Raw genomic sequence first — 20098 nt, forward strand, 5'->3', positions numbered from 1 at the left:
ATACCATGGGTGTTTACTGTGATTTCAGATGTATTTGGGCATGTTTATTACAAATTAATTTGTATCCTCTGTTAACCACACCTGTTCTTGACTCATTTATCCTCCTTTTCTGCTTCTTCATTTTTTTTTTTAATTGATACAGTTTTAGTTTCTTTTGTTCTCCTGTTGCTTTGGAAATTTTGATTTTTAATCTATTATTTTGATGGTAAGAATAATGAAATTTTAACAGTATGCTTCTAACTTTATATTATCTTCCCACATTTGTAGTTATTCAGTATTTTTCATCTTCCTGCTTACAGAAAAGAACTTAGAATGTTTTAACAATCTGATGAATTTCTCCCCTATATTTTCATCTTATAATTGTTTACCTAGAATTCTAGTTCCACTTTTTTTTAATATAAAAATTATTGAGCTTTTAAAAAATATATTCCACAATATCTAAAATTGCAGTTTTATTTTACCACCATCTATGCTTACTGTGTGGAGAAGGCAATGGCAACCCACTCCAGTACTCTTGCCTGGAAAATCCCATGGATGGAGGAGCCTGGTAGGCTGCAGTCCATGGGTTCACTAAGAGTCGGACATGACTGAGAGACTTCACTTTCACTTTTCACTTTCATGCATTGGAGAAGGAAATGGCAACCCACTCCAGTGTTCTTGCCTGGAGAATCCCAGGGACGGGGGAGCCTGGTGGGCTGCCGTCTATGGGGTTGCACAGAGTCGGGCACGACTGAAGCGACTTAGCAGCAGCAGCAGCAGCATGCTTACTATAATGGCTCAGTTGTAAATAATCCTCCTGCCAATCCAGGAGATGCAGGTTTGATCCCTGGGTCAGGAAGAACCCTGAAGAAGGAAATGGCAACCTGTTCCAGTATTCTTGCCTGGAAAATCCTATGGACAGAGGAGCCTGGCAGATTACAGTCCATAGGGTGGCAAAAGAGTCAGACATGACTTAATGATTGAACAACAAATGCTTACTATAGTTTCTTGTCCCTGGCCCCTTTCTTCTGGGTACAAGTTATTTCTTACAGAGATTATATACTTTTGGTAACTGTTTCAGAAAAGGTCTCAGTGGTAAACATTTGTCTGCATGTTTATTTTGTCTTCATTTTAAAAAATGATTATCTAATTTGGCTATAGATTTCCAGGCTAGCAGTGATTTTTTTTCTCAACCTTTTAAAACTATTACTCCAATGCCTTTTGGGATCAGTTGTTGCCAAATAATACCAAGTGAGCCTAACTGGCATTCTTCTTAAAGTAATTGATCTTTTCTTTCTAGTAAGGTTTAAGATTTTCATTATCTTTAATTTTCTACAGTTTTAATATAGTGTATCTAAGAATGAATTAATTTTTCTTTATCTGGCTTGATGCTTGATAGAAACTTTCAACCGGAATATTCTGCTTTATTTTTCAAGTTTGAAAAATAATCAGCAATTTACCCCTTTACATTTTACTTCTATGCTATTTCTTCTATTTTATTTTTCTGGACTTCTATTAGAAGTTTATTAACTTTTGTCCATCTTTATGTCTCTTAACTATTAATACTTTTCATTCTTTATTTCTTTGTACTGCATTCTGTATATTTTAACTGTTATTTTAGTGCAAAGTTGGAGGAGAGGGTGGGCCTCAATGCCTAGATATAAAACATAAAAGATGTCATCTCACCTAAAAATTCTTCCCTCTTCTTTCAGTTATTCTCTTCTCAATCTTTAAAGAAAATGTATGCCTTTTATAAAGTTCTCAGAAATAGAGTTTGGTTCATTTAAACAATACATTAGTCAATGTGCTAGCCCTCCAGATAGAGAAGTCTGAGACATGGTTCCTGACCCAAAGGTCAAGGTTTTTATAACTTAGCATGGGACAGAAACATAAACAAATCATTCTAAGAGCATATGTGTGGCAAGTGCTAGAAGAGTGACATAAATAGGATGACCCAAGGTTAAAGAAAACGGTATTTGGTTCTATCTAGCAAGACAGGGAGATTGGGAGGAGACGATACTTGAACTGGACCTCGTGAAAAAATTTACACTCACAAAAGAGATATGGGTTAAATGGGACCCTCAGGCTCTGAGTTTACTGAGAAGATAAGTTTCATTTAGAAACTGAATGCATTTTTTTCCCCTACAATGATGTACCACCTCACACGAGTCAGAACGGCCATTGTCAAAAAAATCAAACAGTAAATGCTGGAGAGGATGTGGAGAAAAGGGAACCCTCTTGCACTGTTGGTGAGAATGTAAATTGATACAGCCACTAGGCATGCATTTTCTATGCCCAGTGTGCCAATTTGCTCTTATTTTGTGGAGTTTTCGCCCTCTGCGTGTATGCAAAGTCACTTCAGTCATGTGACTCTTTGTGACCCTATGGAGTGTAGCCTGCCAGGCCTCTCTGTCCATGGGATTCTCCAGGCATGGATACTGGAGTGGGTTGCCATTTCCTCCTTCAGGGGATCTTCCCGCCTCAGGGATCAACCTGCGTCTCTTCTGTCTCCTGCACTGGCAGGCAGGTCCTTTATCACTAGCTCCACCTGAGCATCGGTGTATAAATATCTATTTGAGTGCATGCGTGCTAAGTCACTTCAGTCCTGTCCATCTCTGTGCAACCCCTCTGAGTGACTAACCCCTCTGTTAGTCACTCAGTTGTGTTTGACTCTTTGTGACCCCCAGGACTGTAGCCTGCCAGGTTCCTCTGTCCATGGTTTTCTCCAGGCAAGAATACTGGAGTGGGTTGCCATTTCCTCCTCCAGGGGATCTTCCTGACCCAGGGATTGAACCCTCATCTTTTACATCTCCTACATTCTTTACCAATAGTGCCACCTGGGAAGCCCCATCTATTTGAGTTACTGCTTTCACTTATTTTGGACATATGTATACCCAGAAGTGAAATTTCTGGATCATATATTAATTCCATGAACAGAGGAGCCTGGTGGGCTACAGTCCATGGGGTCACAAAGAGTCAAATACAACTGAGTGACTAACACACATATTAATTCTCTGCTTAATTATTTGAGCAACCACCATCCTGCTTTACACAAGTGGCTGTGCCAATTTACTTTCCCACCAACAGCGCACACAGGTTCTAATTTTTCCACATCCTTGCCAACATCTATTGTTATGTATTTTTTGATTTATAACCATTCTACAGTATGTGAAGTAGTATCTTAGAGTGGTTTTGATTTGCATTTCCTCAAAGGCTAATCATGTTGAGTACCTTTTTATGTGCTTGTTGTCCATCTGTATATATTCTTTGGAGACAGGTTGATTCAGCGTCTGCTCATTTTTTTTGTTTGGGTTATTTTGGATTATTTGCCTTTATATTACTGAGTCTTTTCCTAATCTGTTTGTAGCTATGTGGATCCTCTATAAATCCAACGAAGCTTCAGCTTCAAAGCTTCTCATTTGCAGGAGCTCCCTTTGAAGACTTCCAATGGTCTCTAGCAAAGTGTTCATATTGTATTTTATTGAATAAAATACAATATGAATAATATGCATTAATGTATTTTATTGAAATTTGGGAAAAATGATTTTTAAACAGGAATTGTTAAGATGGCTTCCTCTTTTCACACGAACTTCCCATCAGTGACACTTTTCTTCCAGTTGACTGATGTGAGAGAGGCAATAGATATTTTGTATACATAATTGTATATATTTTTTCCTAAAAAGGATATCTAAATTATATTAACTCTGGGCTTCACAAAACCAGGCTCTGCCTCCACTCATATATAATAAATTCTAAGCCCAACTCTTCTTAGAGCCTCCTCTTTTGATTCTCAAATGCTTAGTTTGAAAGCAGCAACAAAATCCTCTGTATAAAATTCTTCCCCCCTTTTGGCAAATTTTTGCTATGGGGCAACATCATTCTTATTCAGGTCCACTGTGGCCTCTGACTGCTTACAGTGAAAGTGAAATTTGCTCAGTCATGTTGGACTCTTTGTGATCCTGTGGACTATACAGACCATGGAGTTCACCAGGCCAGAATACTGGAGTGGGTAGTCTTCCCTTTTCCAGTGGATCTTCCCAACCCAGGGATTGAATCCAGGTCTCCTGCATTGCAGGTGGATTCTTTACCAGCTGAGCCACAAGGGAAGCCTGACTGCGTACAGAAGGGTTAGGAAGCAGCCCCGCAGAATGCTCTCCTTTCACTTCTCCTCTCCTTTCAGCCCCTGTCATCACCACTCCTCTTGAAACAGTGGACGCCTTAGTTGAAGAAGTTGCTACTTTCATGTGTGCAGTGGAATCCTACCCCCAGCCTGAAATTTCCTGGACCAGAAATAAAATTCTCATTAAGTAAGTATTCTGCCTTTTTTCACCAAGAATGACCAAGGCTGCCTTGGGATTTATCTTTGTCGTAAATGCAATCACAGCTCTTGGCAGTAGTAAAGTTCACCTTCTAGAATATTTAAAATGTAACTCCCACATTTGATAAATGTAAGATCTGAACTTCAGTGAGGTTAAGGGAATTGTCCAATGTAAAGTGATTTAACTGATATGGCAGAGTCAGGGCTGTTTCCTAGATCCAGGTTAGGTCCTAGAGGAAATTTCACAGTAATTAGAAAACACTGTGGTATCCTAATTCTGGGGGTACATGTTCCAGGACATTCTGGGGAGTTAATAGGCCCCAGCCTCATCTCCTGTACTTTCAATATCCCAATCAAGTCATGCATTTTATCTAGGAATCTGACCTCTAGGTAACCATTACTTTTTCTTTTGAAAGTCAGAAAGGACTCCAGATGTATATAGTGAGGTAACCTCTCAAACAGTAAAATTTCTACTTGGCGTATAAAGGTTATACTATACTTTCCTCATTACAATAGCTATCTGACCAAAAATACTCCAAAATATCTGTAACAAAGGGAACCACAAGCTTTCTAGAAGGCCACATACCTTGAGTTAGGGCTAGAGTGTTTAACTGCTCCATAGGCTGGGGTCCATGAACTTGGATGGCGAAAAATTATGTGTTTGTTTTCACTAAACTTTAACTGAAATTTTGTATTTTCTCCTATTATATGTGCTGTAATGTGGGAAATTACCCTGGGTTATGGAAACCTTCAAGTACTCTATCAGGCAAGTTATCTCAGAAATCCTGGAATAGGAAGGCTTATAAACCAAATTAAGATGCTTGAAATACAGTTTATTAAATCAATTTAAAATACCCAATGAAACAAAAAGACAACCTACAGAATGGGAGAAAATATTTGCAAATTATATAACCAATAAGGAGTTAATATCCAAAATAAGTAAACTGCTCCTACAATTCAATATCCAAAAATAAAAACAAAAAACCCACTCAAAAAATGGGCAAAAGAGCTGAACAGACATCCTTCACAAAGACATATAGACAGCCAACAGGCACAAAAAACGGTGCTCTACATCACTAGTTATTAGAGAAACAACAATGATATATCACGTCACACCAGTTGGGTTGACTATCATCAAAAAGTCTACAAATAACAAATGTTGGAGAGGATGTGGTGAAAACGAAACCCTTACACACTATTGATGAGAATGCAAGCCGGTATGGCCTCTCTGGAAAACAGTATGGAGGCGTCTCAAAAAGCTAATAATACACGTACTGTATGATCTAGTCATTCTACTCCAGGGTATAATCCAGAAAAAAAGGAAAACACTAATTTGAAAAAGTACATGCACCCCAAATTCATAGCAGTACTATTTCCAATAGTCAAGACATGGAGGAAACCCAAGTGTCCATAACAGATGAACAGGTAAAGAAGATGTGGTACATATTTACAATGGAAGCTTACTCAGCCATAAAAAAGAATGAAATTCTGTCATTTGCACCAGGGTGTATAGACTTAAGAGAATATTATGCTTAATGAAATAAGTCAGAGAACAGCAAAGACTGTATGCTACCACCCACAGATGGAATCTAAAAAGTAATACAAATGAATGTATGTGCAAAACAGAAAGAGACTCACATAGAAAATAAACTAATGGTTACCAAAGGGGAGAGGGAAGGGGAGTGCAAATTAGGGGTACGGGATTAAGAGATACGTGTGTGTGTGTGTGTGTGTGCAACAGGATATACTGTATAGCACAGGGAACTATAGCCATTATCTTGTAATAACTTTTAATGGAGTATAATCTGTAAACATACTGAATCACTAGGCTATGTACACCTGAAACTAATATAATACTGTAAATCAACTATACTTCAATAAGAAAGAGGAAAATAATTTATATTTTGAAAATTATACTTATGTCCCTCACAATCTACAAGCAATTTATATACTTTAAGCAGCAATGATACAACAGATTATAAATCTTGAAAGTTTCTATTTCACAGAGTGGCTGGACTCTTAGTCCACAACCACATCTGCAAAATATTCCAATATTCACATTTTCCATGCAAACTTAAACATAGCAAAAAATAAAAGCAAAGCAAAAATTACATGAGAGTCAGTATCATGGCTATCCCCAGTTATTTAAAGTGATTTAATAAACTACCCAGTGATTATATCATCCTTAGTCACATAGACCAAAAATTACTATATCTCTTTTTCCTCTTTAAAATCAGTGTGTGATGGGGACCATCCATCGAATTCGAAATCAAGAATCCATTTCCTTTACATTTTTTGTTTTCAGGTTGTATTATTTTTTCCCATTTCTGCTATAACAAATTACCATAAAATTAGTGGTTTGATACAACACAAATTTATTATCTCACAGTTTTGGAGTTCAGAAGTCTGAAATCGGTCTCTTTGGGCTAAAATCAAGGTGTTGACAGGGCTGCATTCTTTCTGGAGGCACTAGAGGAAAATCTGATTCCTTGCCTGCATTTCTTGGCCCTTTGCTTCATTTTGAAAGCCAGCAACTGCATAACTCCAGTCTCATCACATCTCATTCTCTGATCCTCCTGCTTCCCTCTCTCATCTTTTAAGGACCCTCACTATTAGGTGGCACGAGTGCTTAAGAATCTGCCTGCCAATGCAGAGACGTAAGAGTTGTGGGCTTGATCATGGCCATCCACTCCAGTTTTCTTGCCTGGAGAATCCCACGCACAGAGAAGCCTGGCAGGCTGCACTCCTGGTCGATAGGTTGCAAAGAGTCAGACACGACTGAAGCGACATAGCATGCAAACATGCGTGATTACATAGGGCCCATCTGGATAATTCATGATACTCCATTTTAAGATTCTTGACATCTGCAAAATCCCTTTTGCCATGTAAGGTAACATATTCACAGGTTCTGGGGATTAAGACATGGATCTTTGGGGGGTGGGGTTACTCTGCTTAATATATACTTGTTGCATAAAGCATTTTTATTTGGTCATAAAACTCACTTTAGGTTGACATTTCCCCTCATATTTCTTTCCATTGTCCTGCTGCTGCTGCTAAGTCACTTCAGTCGTGTCCGACTCTGTGCAACCCCATAGACGGGAGCCCACCAGGCTCCCCTGTCCCTGGGATTCTCCAAGCAAAAATACTGGAGTGGGTTGTCATTTCCTTCTCCAATGCATGAAAGTGAAAATTGAAAGTGAAGTCGCTCAGTCATGTCCGACTCGTAGCGACCCCATGGACTGCAGCCCACCAGGCTCCTCCATCCATGGGATTTTCCAGGCAAGAGTACTGGAGTGGGGTGCCATTGCCTTCTCCTCCATTGTTCTAATTCCCTTCGTAATGTTCAGGTTGTGTGTCATTTAGTGAGATAATATATGTAAAACATAATTTTTACAGTTTCAGCCTATTTTCCTCCCTGTGTATCCCATGGAACTAGAACTGTGCCTGGCACTTGTTAGGCACTCAACAAACATTTGATTAATAAATGAACAAATACTTAGTCAACTGTTAGTTAATTCAATATATATATTTAACCCTTTTTTTCCATTTTTTAAATTGAAGTATAGTTGACTTGGGACTTCCCAGGTGGCACAGTGGTAAAGAATCTTCCTGCCAATGCAGGAGACACAAGAGACGCAGGTTCAATCCCTGGGTCAGGAAGATCCCCTGGAGCAGGAAATGGCATCCTGCTCCAGAATTCTTGCCTGGAAAATTCCATGGACAGAGGAGCCGGGTGGGCTATTGTCCAGGGGGTCACAAAGAGTTGGACATGACTGAGCGACTGAGCACAGCACACACACAGTTGATCTACAATGTTGTGTTAGTTTCAGGTGTATAGCAAAGTGATTTAGCATGTGTGCATGGGTGTGTGTGTTTGAATATTCCTTTTTAAGATTCTTTTCCATTATAGGTTATTATAATATATTGAATATATTTCCTTGTGCTATACTACAGGTCCTTGTTGTTTATCAATTTTATATATAGTAGTGTGTATCTGTTACTCCCTTTCTGCAAGTCACATGTATGTGTGTGTTTGTGTGTTCATTATCTAGCTGCTATTCCCAGTAAATATGGGAGAGGACTCATATCTTGGGTAATGATATACTTTCCTAAATAAAGTAAATTTTATGTTGGGTGGGTCCTATCAATAGACATCACCTTTTGAAATTATTTTTGAAGGACTCAGCACTGCTTTGATTACTTCAGCCTAGGAAAGATTAGAAAATATTAGCTTTCTACTCCCAAATAAGCTTATTCTTTTATCCAGAACTTACTAAAGTTTCCTCTTCCCTTTAATCTGCTTCATCCACTGGTAAATCATCTGCTGGATCATATAATCATAGTAAAAAAAAATCACAGATGGGGCCCTAACCTGCCATAATTGTCTGTGACCCACAGGCTCTTTGATACCCGGTACAGCATTCGGGAGAATGGTCAGCTCCTCACCATCCTGAGCGTGGAAGACAGTGACGATGGTATTTATTGCTGCATTGCCAACAATGGTGTGGGAGGAGCTGCGGAGAGCTGTGGAGCTCTACAAGTGAAGATGAGTGAGTGGGAAAGAGAATCATCCATTGATTTCTAAGCTGACTTGGTACACTTTGAAGCAGAGAGTAAACAGAGCCTCTTGCATATCTGGAGGTTGGGCAGCCAGACAAGTTCAAGTTCCAATCACAACCTTGAGACAGTTCCACACTTTTTATTCCTGCCATCACCCAGCAGCCTACAGGCAAGCCTCATCGTTTTCTGCCTTCTCCCATTTTCTAGCCTTTTTTATGACTCTTTATTTGCACCACCATGAAATCTTTCACCAGGAACTCCTCTTTAAAATCTTTACCCTATACCTTTAATTTAAAACAGTTTCGTTACAACCAGACACCCTTTTAATCTCTAACCTCTTTGCAGACACTTATTCTACCCTTTTGCCTTATTTCAAACTTTATTTTCTTGAGTGACTTTTTAAGCTTGAATGACTTTTCTGTTTAAAGGGAGGCTGTTTATTTCTTACCCACTTCAAGTCAACAAGACTAGCAGGTACTGTGGGTTCATTGCTGCTTTTAAGCCATTATATTTTGTATTTCTGTGCATAACCTTTCCTTTCATGAAGGCTTATACCATTTTGACCTCTCTCTCTAACTCTTTTCATCATCTACTCACTTTGAGGTCCTCTCCCATACTTCTCAAAGATTTTGATTCCAGATTTATTATCTTTCTATCCACTCCTACTTCTGCCATTATCCTAAGGGATTTTAACAGCCATGACACAGAACCACTATTCACTTCATCCTATAGTCTCTTGACCTTTGCAAGTCCTGTGATGTTAACCTTAACTCTTTTTCAGTCTATCCAATCTATGATCTTGGTACCCCAGGAAATAGACTGTATTTCAAATATTAAACCCCACTAGGTCATATCCTGAACATGGACATTTCTATTTCCGGCTCTGTCTGATGAGGGAAGTGGTTTGTCACACTCAGGACTTGCCTCCAAACAGAAGGGACAAACTTTATCAGTCTCTTTCTCAGCTAAGAACAGAGTCCAGCTCCCTCGTGCCCTTCTTCCCACTCCAAACCATCACCATCATGGTCATGCTCCTGCTCTTAACTCCTTTCTGCTCTGTTTCACTGACCCCCCAATGGACACTTCATTCAGTTCTCTCTTCACTCCGTTCTCTCTCCTACGTGGTGTGGCGTCATCATGCAGACTTTACTAGCATCCTCAAATCTCATGAACCCTTGTGCCCCAACACCTGACGCTTGTAAAGTCTCAACCATATAATGACATAACCTTTATTTTCTCCTCTCTGACATCATACTATTGATGGGAAAAATCACAGAAATATGCATATTAGCACCATACAAAGGATGGTGGAATCCAGTTTCACCTGTGACCTTTATTGTGAATTTTTGTTGTTGATTTCCATCACTATTTCTTTCATCTTTTATCTTTCAGTTTTGCTATTATTGTTTTGCTGGAGGAAGTCACTTGCTGCTTCTTTTCAGTGTGAACACATGAGATGTATTTTATGAATGTTTGCATGGCTGAAAGTCTTTATTTCGCGCCCAATCTTGAGTAAATAATTTGTCTCAGTACAGAAGGGAATTTTAAAAGGTTTTCCTTTAGGTTTTAATAGACAATTATTCATTGCCATATGACATTTTAGGTTGAAGATAAGAAATCTTTCTCTTATTTGTTTACACATAAATCCTATGTTTATCCTAAGTTTTTTTGGATTTTTCTAATTCTTGAATTCTTAATGTTTCAAACTGACAAAGATACAACAGGCTTGGGTTTTGTTATTTCTACGTAGTCTTAGGTGAGCCATTTTGCTCTAAAAACCAAAGGTTGTTTTTTTTTTTTTTCCCCAAGTTAGCTACACCTTTTTTCTATTTTCTTCCTCTTCATTGATCTCATTCTTAAACTTTTAATCAACCAATATTAGGTTTCTTTTTTCGGTTTTTTATAACTCCAAGTTTATCCTCATATTTTCTACAGACCTATCTTGATATTCTACGTTCTAGGAGATTTGCTTGACTTTTCCTTCTATTTCATGTATTTGGTCTTCAATATATGCTGCTATTCTGATGTTATCTTTAAATACTTTGACCTAAAAACCCATATTTTTAACTTCCAGGTGTTCTTTCTTCCCTGATTGCTCTGTTTTTCATAGCCAACTCGATGTGTTGCATGGTGCAATATTCACTTATCTAAGGATACTATTTATACATTTTTAAAAACCATTTTCCCCCCTGCTTTCCTTCTGTTTTCTTCATGCTAAGTTTTGATTTTATTTTGGTTCTTTTCCTTCATGATCGTGGTCTTTTTCAGATGTCTGTTAATCTTTTATGTTCATCACACCTAGAAATGATGTCCGAGATTAACTGTAATAGGTAAGTAGTGAGGACATCATGGGAAAAGCTGTTCTGGAGATTCTGAGAGTAAGTAGGTCAGGATGTACCCACAAATAGGCTTTCTCTCAGCATGTGGGGCAGTAAGAACACCAAGTAAGGAAGAAGGGTCTATTTTGCTGATCAATGAAAGTGTGATTCTGAGCATGTTTAAGGACTTGACTGCTTTGTGGTACTACTTTTCCTTCACATATTGTTCATTCTGGCAGTAAATGTTCTTGATTTGGGTTCCATCCCCCTTTTCTTCTTCTCTCCTCTTCTTTCTCCACTCTCTCTTTGGGAAAGCTCGCCTTGTGTGGGTACACGCTGATGTGGCCATCCCAGTTGTTATTTTGGAATGCTTCTACACTGCTTGCTAACAGCTGTTTCCTGAGACCCTCAAGGTCCCTACCCCATTGCTACTCCTACTACCTAGGGGTCCAACAACCAAAGGCTCAATTTTGGCATAGCAGGACACCCAGCATCCAGCTTCAATGGAATAACCAATTCTGATTAGTCAGTGCTCATGGCTCCACCTGAATCATGCTCCCTTAGAGTGGGGAGTCCATCACTCCACATCAGTACTCAATTCATTTCTAGTTTACTTCATCATCAAAGTAAGCCAGAAAGAAAAACACCAATACAGTATACTAACGCATATATATGGAATTTAGAAAGATGGCAATGATGACCCTGTATGCAGGACAGCAAAAAAGACATAGATGTGTATAGCGGACTTTTGGACTCAGAGAGAGAGGGAGAGAGTGAGATGATTTGGGAGAATGGCATTGAAACATGTATTATATCATGTAAGAATCGAATTGCCAGTCTATGTCCGATGCAGGATACGGCATGCTTGGGGCTGGTACACGGGGATGACCCAGAGAGATGTTGTGGGGAGGGGGTGGGAAGGGGGTTCATGTTTGGGAACGCATGTACACCCGTGGTGGATTCATGTCAATGTATGGCAAAACCAATACAGAATTGTAAAGTAAAATAAAAAATTTAAAAAAAATTATAAATCAAAAAAAAGAAAAAAAAATTCTCACAAAGGTTCTCCTGACTTCTCATCAACAGATGGCAAAGATAACTTTTTCACTGAGGGAGATAGTAGTTATTTGCTTTAAACAAAGGTTTTCTGCCTAAGACATTATCTGTGACTCAGGTCTGCCATAGGGATCAGTTCAGGGAGCCCAATGAAAGGAATGAATAATACTGTCTTTGATTATATCACAGGCATATCAACTCCCAAACTGAGCTTTGATCAGTAGCTGTGTGACAACTCTACCCACAATCAAGGTGCCTAGTCATTATCTAAATGTACATATTCATTGTCATTGATAAGAAGGAGCATTGTATGCTTTACATAGCAGGCAAAGTAACAAAGATGATATTTTCCTAAAACATGTCTAAAGCTTGTCATGTACTTTTGCCAGAATGCAGGATCATACCACCTGTAAATGTCAATCAATAACTAGATTAAAAATCCAACCAAACCATGTCCCCTCAACACTCAACACACACAAACACACACACACAATTGAAGTAGAAGAGGAAAAAAATCCTGATTTCCTACTCTTCTATGTCAAAGCAACACATTGATTATGGCACATGACCTGAAAGAAGTAAAATGCATCCATTTCTCAGTAGTCTATCCTGCTAGACAGACTCTGTTTGATAGTCCTCTATTTGATATCTATAACATAAAATCCCTAAGGAAATAAATTTAATTTTTACTATTTTATGAATGCTTCACATAGTAAAATAACTGGCATCCTGAACTTGTCAATTCTTCTATACATTAGATTTAATAATTCTTCCTCTGAAAGCTCAGTATTGGAGACTAAAAATTAACTGACATAAACTATTTCTTCTGAAAAAATTAATTTAGGAGTGTTTCACAGTACATACAAGTTTGCTTTGCAGAGTAGAGTTACTCTGAATTGTATTACAGAATTTCTCTGATTATAAATATAGTAATATCTGATTTATTTTCTAGAGGACAAATGTATCTAATTTTTAATCATCAAATTTAATGGTCAAATTAAGATGGAAACTAAAGGGACAGTAGGTCATAACTCAGAACTGTATACAAATGTAAACATAGCAAACCTTTATTTTCATGTTTTCATGTCTATTGCTATGAATTAATGTGAGTTGTTACAGCAACAGCTTATTTTAATCAACTTTTTATTAACTATTTTTAAAATTTTATACTCCTAATATGTTTATGAATTGATTTTTTTCAAGTAAGATAAAACAGAGGTAACCTAAATTAAAAACAATTATTTTTGCTTGATATCCACTAAAAACATGGCTCAGCACTTGGTGAGTTCTGTATTATAATACACCTAAGAATATTTTTAATAGATATTAAGAATTAAGCATAAAGTTAGAAATTCTAAGTTTAGTAAATCCAAATTGCCTTTTTAATTTTTCCTTTATTTTCCTTTAGAACCTAAAATAACTCGTCCTCCCATAAATGTAAAAATAATAGAAGGATTAAAGGCAGTTCTACCATGTACTACAATGGGCAATCCCAAACCATCAGTGTCATGGATCAAGGGGGACAGTGCTCTCAGGGTAAGTGATGATTATGTTAAAACATGTATGCACACCGTATTTTCAAATACAACAATCCTCTGCAAATTCAGTCACACACTTAAAAACTTTTAGTATAAAATATTTTCCATGTACAACATTTTAACCAAACCTAAATATTTGAACCAAATCTAAATATTTTCCATGTACAATATTGTAACCAAACCTATATATATATATGCAAATTGTAAGGCATTCCAGTTGGGGCTGAGAAGAGAGAAAAGAGATAGGGACCAGTAGTGTTAAGGATGATAAAAGAGGCAGAGCAAAGCTAAGCTAGAGTCTTCTTTGCTGGTTGGTCAGTTGGTTGGTATTTGAATCATTTATTTTTTCTTTTAACATTGAATCTTTGAGACTCAAGAGATTTTTTTTTTAGAAAAGGAACTAAGCTTCAAGTTTTAGACCTGACAAATAGCTTCTAGAAGGAGAGAGAAAGAAATGAGATTTGGAAAAAAAGGAATGAGAATATTCTGGAGTGAAGTTAGAGCATCAAGACTCAGGACTGGTGACCTTGACAATGACCTCAATCATATACAGTAGTCAAACTTGAAATACATTATTCAATCCTTATTTTGTACTGCTTTTGTATGTACCTACATTTATTGATAAATTACTATTCTGCATCACCATTGTCTCTTTCCATCCTTGCATAACCTACTACGAACTCAGTGAGGTCACAGACAATATGTTTTTCATATTACTATACTCAGAGTATTCCATGGGGGGATACATAGGTGTTGCTCTCTATCAATGCATTGAAATACAACATAATATCAATTAGCTTTGTTTTATTTAAAATAAAACAAACAAAATTTTCATTTTTATGATAATCTATATAATTTTCTGGCCTTCCTTTTGTTATATTTTCTACACTAAAAGAAGGAGTGGCTCTATATATACTACTGAATTTAGATCAAAGAGAATGTAGATGTAATATTTTAATTATAAAGACCAGTCTTTGTATTTTCTGTAGAGTTTTACAACTTTTAAAAGGATCCCATATAGGCAGTAAGTACGCTTATTAAGAGCAATGCTTTTAATCAAACAAACTTGGGTGTGATATATTTAGATATCAAATTCTAAAATAAGGCTTGTTGATTTAGGACATCCAATAAGCTATGAGGTCCTCGTGTACTGAAAGAAAATAAAAATAACTATATCTTATGGTATTGTTATTGAAATTTATTTTTATAAGGGAATCTTATACCATCTCATTTATTATTCTATATTATCCATAATAAATGTCAAATAAATGTTAAAATAATATTTCTGATGAGTGAAAATGATGACTTGATGAAATATAGCAAATGTATTCTTGACAGACTCATGTTCATGCAAAATTCATGTACCTATCTCTGGCAGGAAAATTCCCGGACTGCGGTTCTTGAATCTGGGAGCTTAAGGATTCATAATGTACAAAAGGAAGACGCAGGACATTATCGATGTGTGGCAAAAAACAGCCTTGGGACGGCATATTCCAAACTGGTGAAGCTGGAAGTGGAGGGTAAGGAGCTGCGTTTCTTCTCACGACAGTGTTAGCAGAAGGCCTCATGCTCTACTGTGAAGGCTGTACTTCATCTTGCAAAACAGACAGGCTGTAGGGAGTTTAGTGCCCTCAATTATTCCAGATATTAGGCCATCAAGTCAACACTCAAAAATTGAAAGGAGGGGAAAAAAGTTCCTTTGTTTAATAGGTCATATTCCATCTATATTCCATCAATTGACTGAAACAGACTATAGTAGTAAAACAATAGGATACCATTTCAGAATATCTTCCTGGCTTGGACAACTCTCCCTTGTTTATCAATTTGAAGATACTCATCTTTCTCAGCATAAAAGATGTGTCTTTAAAATGTATCAAAAGAAAAATGTAACTTCTTTCCAGACTCTGTTCAGTCACAAAGGTTAAGAAAAATAAAATACTGACTCAAAATGTATAACTCCAAATGGTCTTACTTCTATGAGTTATACTGTCAAGATATTTTACACTTTTTAAAACGTTCCTTGAAGTCAGTTAATTCAACAGCTGGTTGTGAAAGATCTTCACTGAGAAATCAGAATCCAGATTGAGCTAGGGATTCTATCCATTTGGTTATCAGCTCCCTCTTGACCTGAAATTATATCAATTTTGCTTAAAAAGAGAAACTTTCAGCATACCTATACTAGGTGAGGAAACTGAGTGCAAAACTTTTTCCACCTTTTCCTGTTTTAAGCCTTAGAATTAATCTCTCTGGTTCCCAATTTTCTTATCTGCAAAGTGGGGTTTACTGTGAGTATTCAGTGAGATAAGTTACTGGTTGTATTTTAGCACAGTGTCTGGCCCTTTATAAACATTCAACAAATGTTGACTGTAAGAATTATCACTTCCTTTTCTGCTTTACTGTTATCTGATCAATAACGTGATTATCACACATTGACACAAATTAGATTTCAATTGGGAAAGGTTTCATAGTTTCCCCTAGCTTACTTTGATGTCACCTTTCTCTTGAGCCAAAACTGACCCCTTCCTACATTTCTTCCTTCTCAATCACAGTTTTCTATTAGCTCCTGTAAGATTATCTTTATTGCCTAGCTAGATATTCTCACAGCTTTAATGATCTTATTTCTATTAACTGTTCATGGAAAGGAATGAAATTGGAGGAAACTGTGGTTGTCAGACATAAAAATGATATATTTTTAGCACAGCTGCTAGAATTTAATATCTTTTAAATGATCAATGCTATTTAAAGCTCAGAATGCAACCATCACCTGATGTAACTCACTGAGTGAAAATTAAATAAACATACAAACACATTTGGTCACACTTTCAGACACAGTGAATGTCTGCTTGGATTCAGTGTTTCCTTGAACTATGTGTGGAGGGATACAGAACAAATGTTAGCCATTTATAAATAATATCATGAAGATTTTCCTCTTCAAGGCATGAAATATGAGCCTTCTGATTCATGCCATAAAACACTGATTGTTTAGGTTACTGTCTGCGAAGATAATGGAACAATTTGCCTTAATTTTGGCCTAGAGAAAATTATCATAAATTTCATTAGTTGGAGTTCAATTACACAGCTTAGTCTTACCTTGCCATTTAGTTTTGTATCATGCCTATCAGTAAAACAGAATGCTCTCCTTCCTAACATTTAAACGGTCATGTTCATTGTGTTAACAATTAGTATATGCAAGACATTTTATTCAAGCTGCTAGTATTGAAAGCTCATAATATCATTTAAAGGTACTTTACCAGGATGTAATAAGCTCATTTTAGCACACATGTCTATTTCTACTTCATTCTAGTCCCTATTAAAGTAGTCAATATACATGAAAACATGTGACATGCTTAACACAAATGCTGGTATATACTACGTATTTAGTAAATAGCATCAACTAAAATTATTACTATTAGAACATAAATATTGCCGCAAATCTGTTTGGGCTCTTGAAGCTCTGTGAGGTTGGCTTCTGCTTAAAGAAATAGTTGAGGCATGTCCACAAGATATAACACAGACACGACCTATTTAAAAGAAGGGTCAATTAAACCAACAACTCAGAGCAGGTAAAAAGGCAACTAAGAAGTCGGGGAAGAATCCCAATATGCCTGCAAATGCCTGCTGTCTTGGCAACCGTGAGGGATGAAGATAAAGCAGGGTCACTCAGGACAGATGAGCATTTGTTACTCATTGTGTCAGTAATGCTGTAAATTAGTTTAAGCAAATCAGAACGAGAGCCCTGTAAGAGCTATTTGATGTTGGGCTACATTTATGGCAAATAGGTATACCAGGAAAAGATAGGGTTTGTCTGCTGTTGTGAGCGTCTAGTGAGGTTAATCTTGCCAGTTTATACAGATTTGGTACAGTGTGTTCACTAAACCTTAGCAGCCATAATAAAGGTGAAAGAAATACCCTTGGACACGGAAGTGAAGTTCCCTCTCTAGACTGCCATCCTCAGGCTGTTGGGTCACTGGAATGGCAATGTAAAGATATTTTAGGGGACTTCCCTCGTTGTTCAGAAGTTAAGACTCTGTGCTCCCCATGCAAGAGCCTGGGTTTGATCCCCGGTCAGGGAACTAGATCGCACATGCAGCAACTAAGACCAAGCAGAGTCAAATAAATCAAAACAAAACAAAACAGGCTCTTTGCTGTCCTATCTTATTAAAAAAGATTCTACCTTTCTGCCTTGCCTTAAAAGGTTCAAAGAGTGACATGCAAAATTACTGATGGAACAATCTAGTTTAACCATGACCAAACATGGATATCTTTCTAAAAGGACAAACAATGCGATGTCTAACATTTTAAAACACTAAAAGCTTTACAGGGATTATTTTATTTAATTTTCACTAACAGTCAGTGAGGAAGGGCCTATCATTGTACCATTTCAGGAAACCGAGGAACACACAGGGTAACTAACTCACTCAAGGCTGCACAGACAGAGGCACCTAAGTAATGCCAAGTACAGTCTGTTCTGTTAAATAACAGGAGAATCATGTGTGACATTGTCAAGATTAGAATCAGAATGGGGATGGGGGAAGAAGCCAGAAGTCTGTGAATGAAGGAGAATGGGAGTTGAAGAAGAGAGATAGTAGATGTAGATTTATTTTTTCCCAATAAAGAGAAAAGAGATGAGTCCAAAAAGTGAGCAGTAGTTGGAGGCCTCATTGGCACACAGGTAGTGTGGTTTTGCATAATTTTTCTTTTAAAAAAAATTGAAATTTTTTTTTAATTGGCAACGTTAAAATATTAATGAGAAGGAACCCAGAGAGAAGAAAAATCTGAATATACAGTAGAGAGGCTGAATTTTCAAGGGGCTGTGGTACTGGTGAAGGTAAAAGAAACGAATTCAGCAACAAACATTTTATGGGGGTGACCACGTGACCCAGTTTACCCTGTTCTGGTGTACACCTCTCATCCTAGAATAATTATTAATAGAGTCTCTCTTTTACTTTCAAAAATATCCTGGCTTCAATGGTAAATTACACGATTATTGTGCTTAGAGAGGAAAAAGAAACTTTCTTCCTTGAAATAGGGAGAAAGGAGAAAGGGGGTGTATTCCGGTATAAATGAGTTCATAAATTATGTGGATGGAATTTGAGAAAGCTCTGTTCTGATGGGTTCTGTTTCCTGTAGGAAGTAGGAAGTAAGATTATCTTCTGAAAATACTCCTATAAAGGGGGGCAAAGGGATGAGGAGGTTTTTAAATAGCTGTGGGTAATGGGGGAGATGAGTCACAGGAAAACTAAGCTTGCTGGACAACATGAAGGTTTCAGCAGAGAACAGGACGAGGAATACAGACTGGCAGCAATTTGCTTCATTCTGGGTTTTTCCTGCAGGGTTGCACAGCAGTATAAGTCGGAGAAAGTAGAAAGCCAAATCCAAAGGCAAGATATAAGCATTGGAGCTTTGCCAGGAAGGAAAAGAGGGCAAGAAAGTTGAGAATATTGTGAGAGAATGCTTGAAATGATGACTCACGGAATCTTTATGTACTAAATACACAAACCTGGATTCAAACACAGAGTTCCAGCAACATGATAGACAAGATAACATGAAAATCTTCCTACTACAGACATTCAGAAATGCCAGCTTAGTTGTAAAACTCATAAGGAAACAATGTAAATTTTCTGAAATCAGGAATGAATAGAAATTTGAAAAGCAGAGCAGTAAGATCATGGGGCGGTTGGACCTTGTCCTCCATGTAATAAGACAGGTGCCCATTTCTTTAATGTGTAAAGTCAGTTTTTAGGACTCTTAAAGGGACAGAAATCAAAGTCTTTTGCCCCTGTGAAGTGGAAGCTGGCATTGATAGCCTTGTATAAAGCTGAGAACCATAAAAGTTAAAAGGTATGTCAGCAAAACTCTACCCATCAGCAAAGAAAGGCAATACAGAGGCTTGTCTAGCTCTCCATAAGAAGAAAAAAGTTTTCTTATGAATGAATATCCAACACTCAGGACTATATCTCAATTATACTTGATTTTGAATTCATGCTGCCAGCACAGCCAGTTAAGAAATCCCCAGCTAGAGAAGTTAACATAAAAACTAGTCCTAGGTCTTCCAAGAAAACATAGAGATGGCCCACAGGCACATGAAAAGATGCTCAACATTGCTAATTAATAAAGAAATACAAATCAAAACCACAATAAGCTACCACCTCACATTGGTCAGAATGTCTATTATCAGAATGTTTACAAATAATTAAGTCTAGAGTAGGTATGGAGAAAAGTGAACCCTACTACACTTTTGAGGGAAATGTAAATTGGTGCAGCTATTATGGAGAAAGAGTATGGAGTTTCCTTAAAAAAACTAAAAATAGAACTATTATATGATCCAG

The 20098-nt window shown here is 37.3% G+C and overlaps 1 protein-coding gene across 1 annotated transcript in view; it reads left to right on the forward strand.

Moving 5' to 3' along the window:
• The window catches only part of MUSK (muscle associated receptor tyrosine kinase), a 93294-nt gene that overhangs the window by 9177 nt on the left and 64019 nt on the right, over positions 1-20098 (forward strand). Inside the window, exons 2-5 of the mRNA XM_040238549.1 lie at positions 4160-4286; positions 8696-8847; positions 13640-13767; positions 15148-15289. Coding sequence (XP_040094483.1) covers positions 4160-4286; positions 8696-8847; positions 13640-13767; positions 15148-15289 — 549 coding nt within the window. The remainder of the gene's footprint in view (positions 1-4159; positions 4287-8695; positions 8848-13639; positions 13768-15147; positions 15290-20098) is intronic.

This window comes from Oryx dammah, unplaced genomic scaffold (genome assembly GCF_014754425.2).
Source record: "Oryx dammah isolate SB20612 unplaced genomic scaffold, SCBI_Odam_1.1 HiC_scaffold_1, whole genome shotgun sequence".
Lineage (NCBI taxonomy): Eukaryota > Metazoa > Chordata > Mammalia > Artiodactyla > Bovidae > Oryx > Oryx dammah.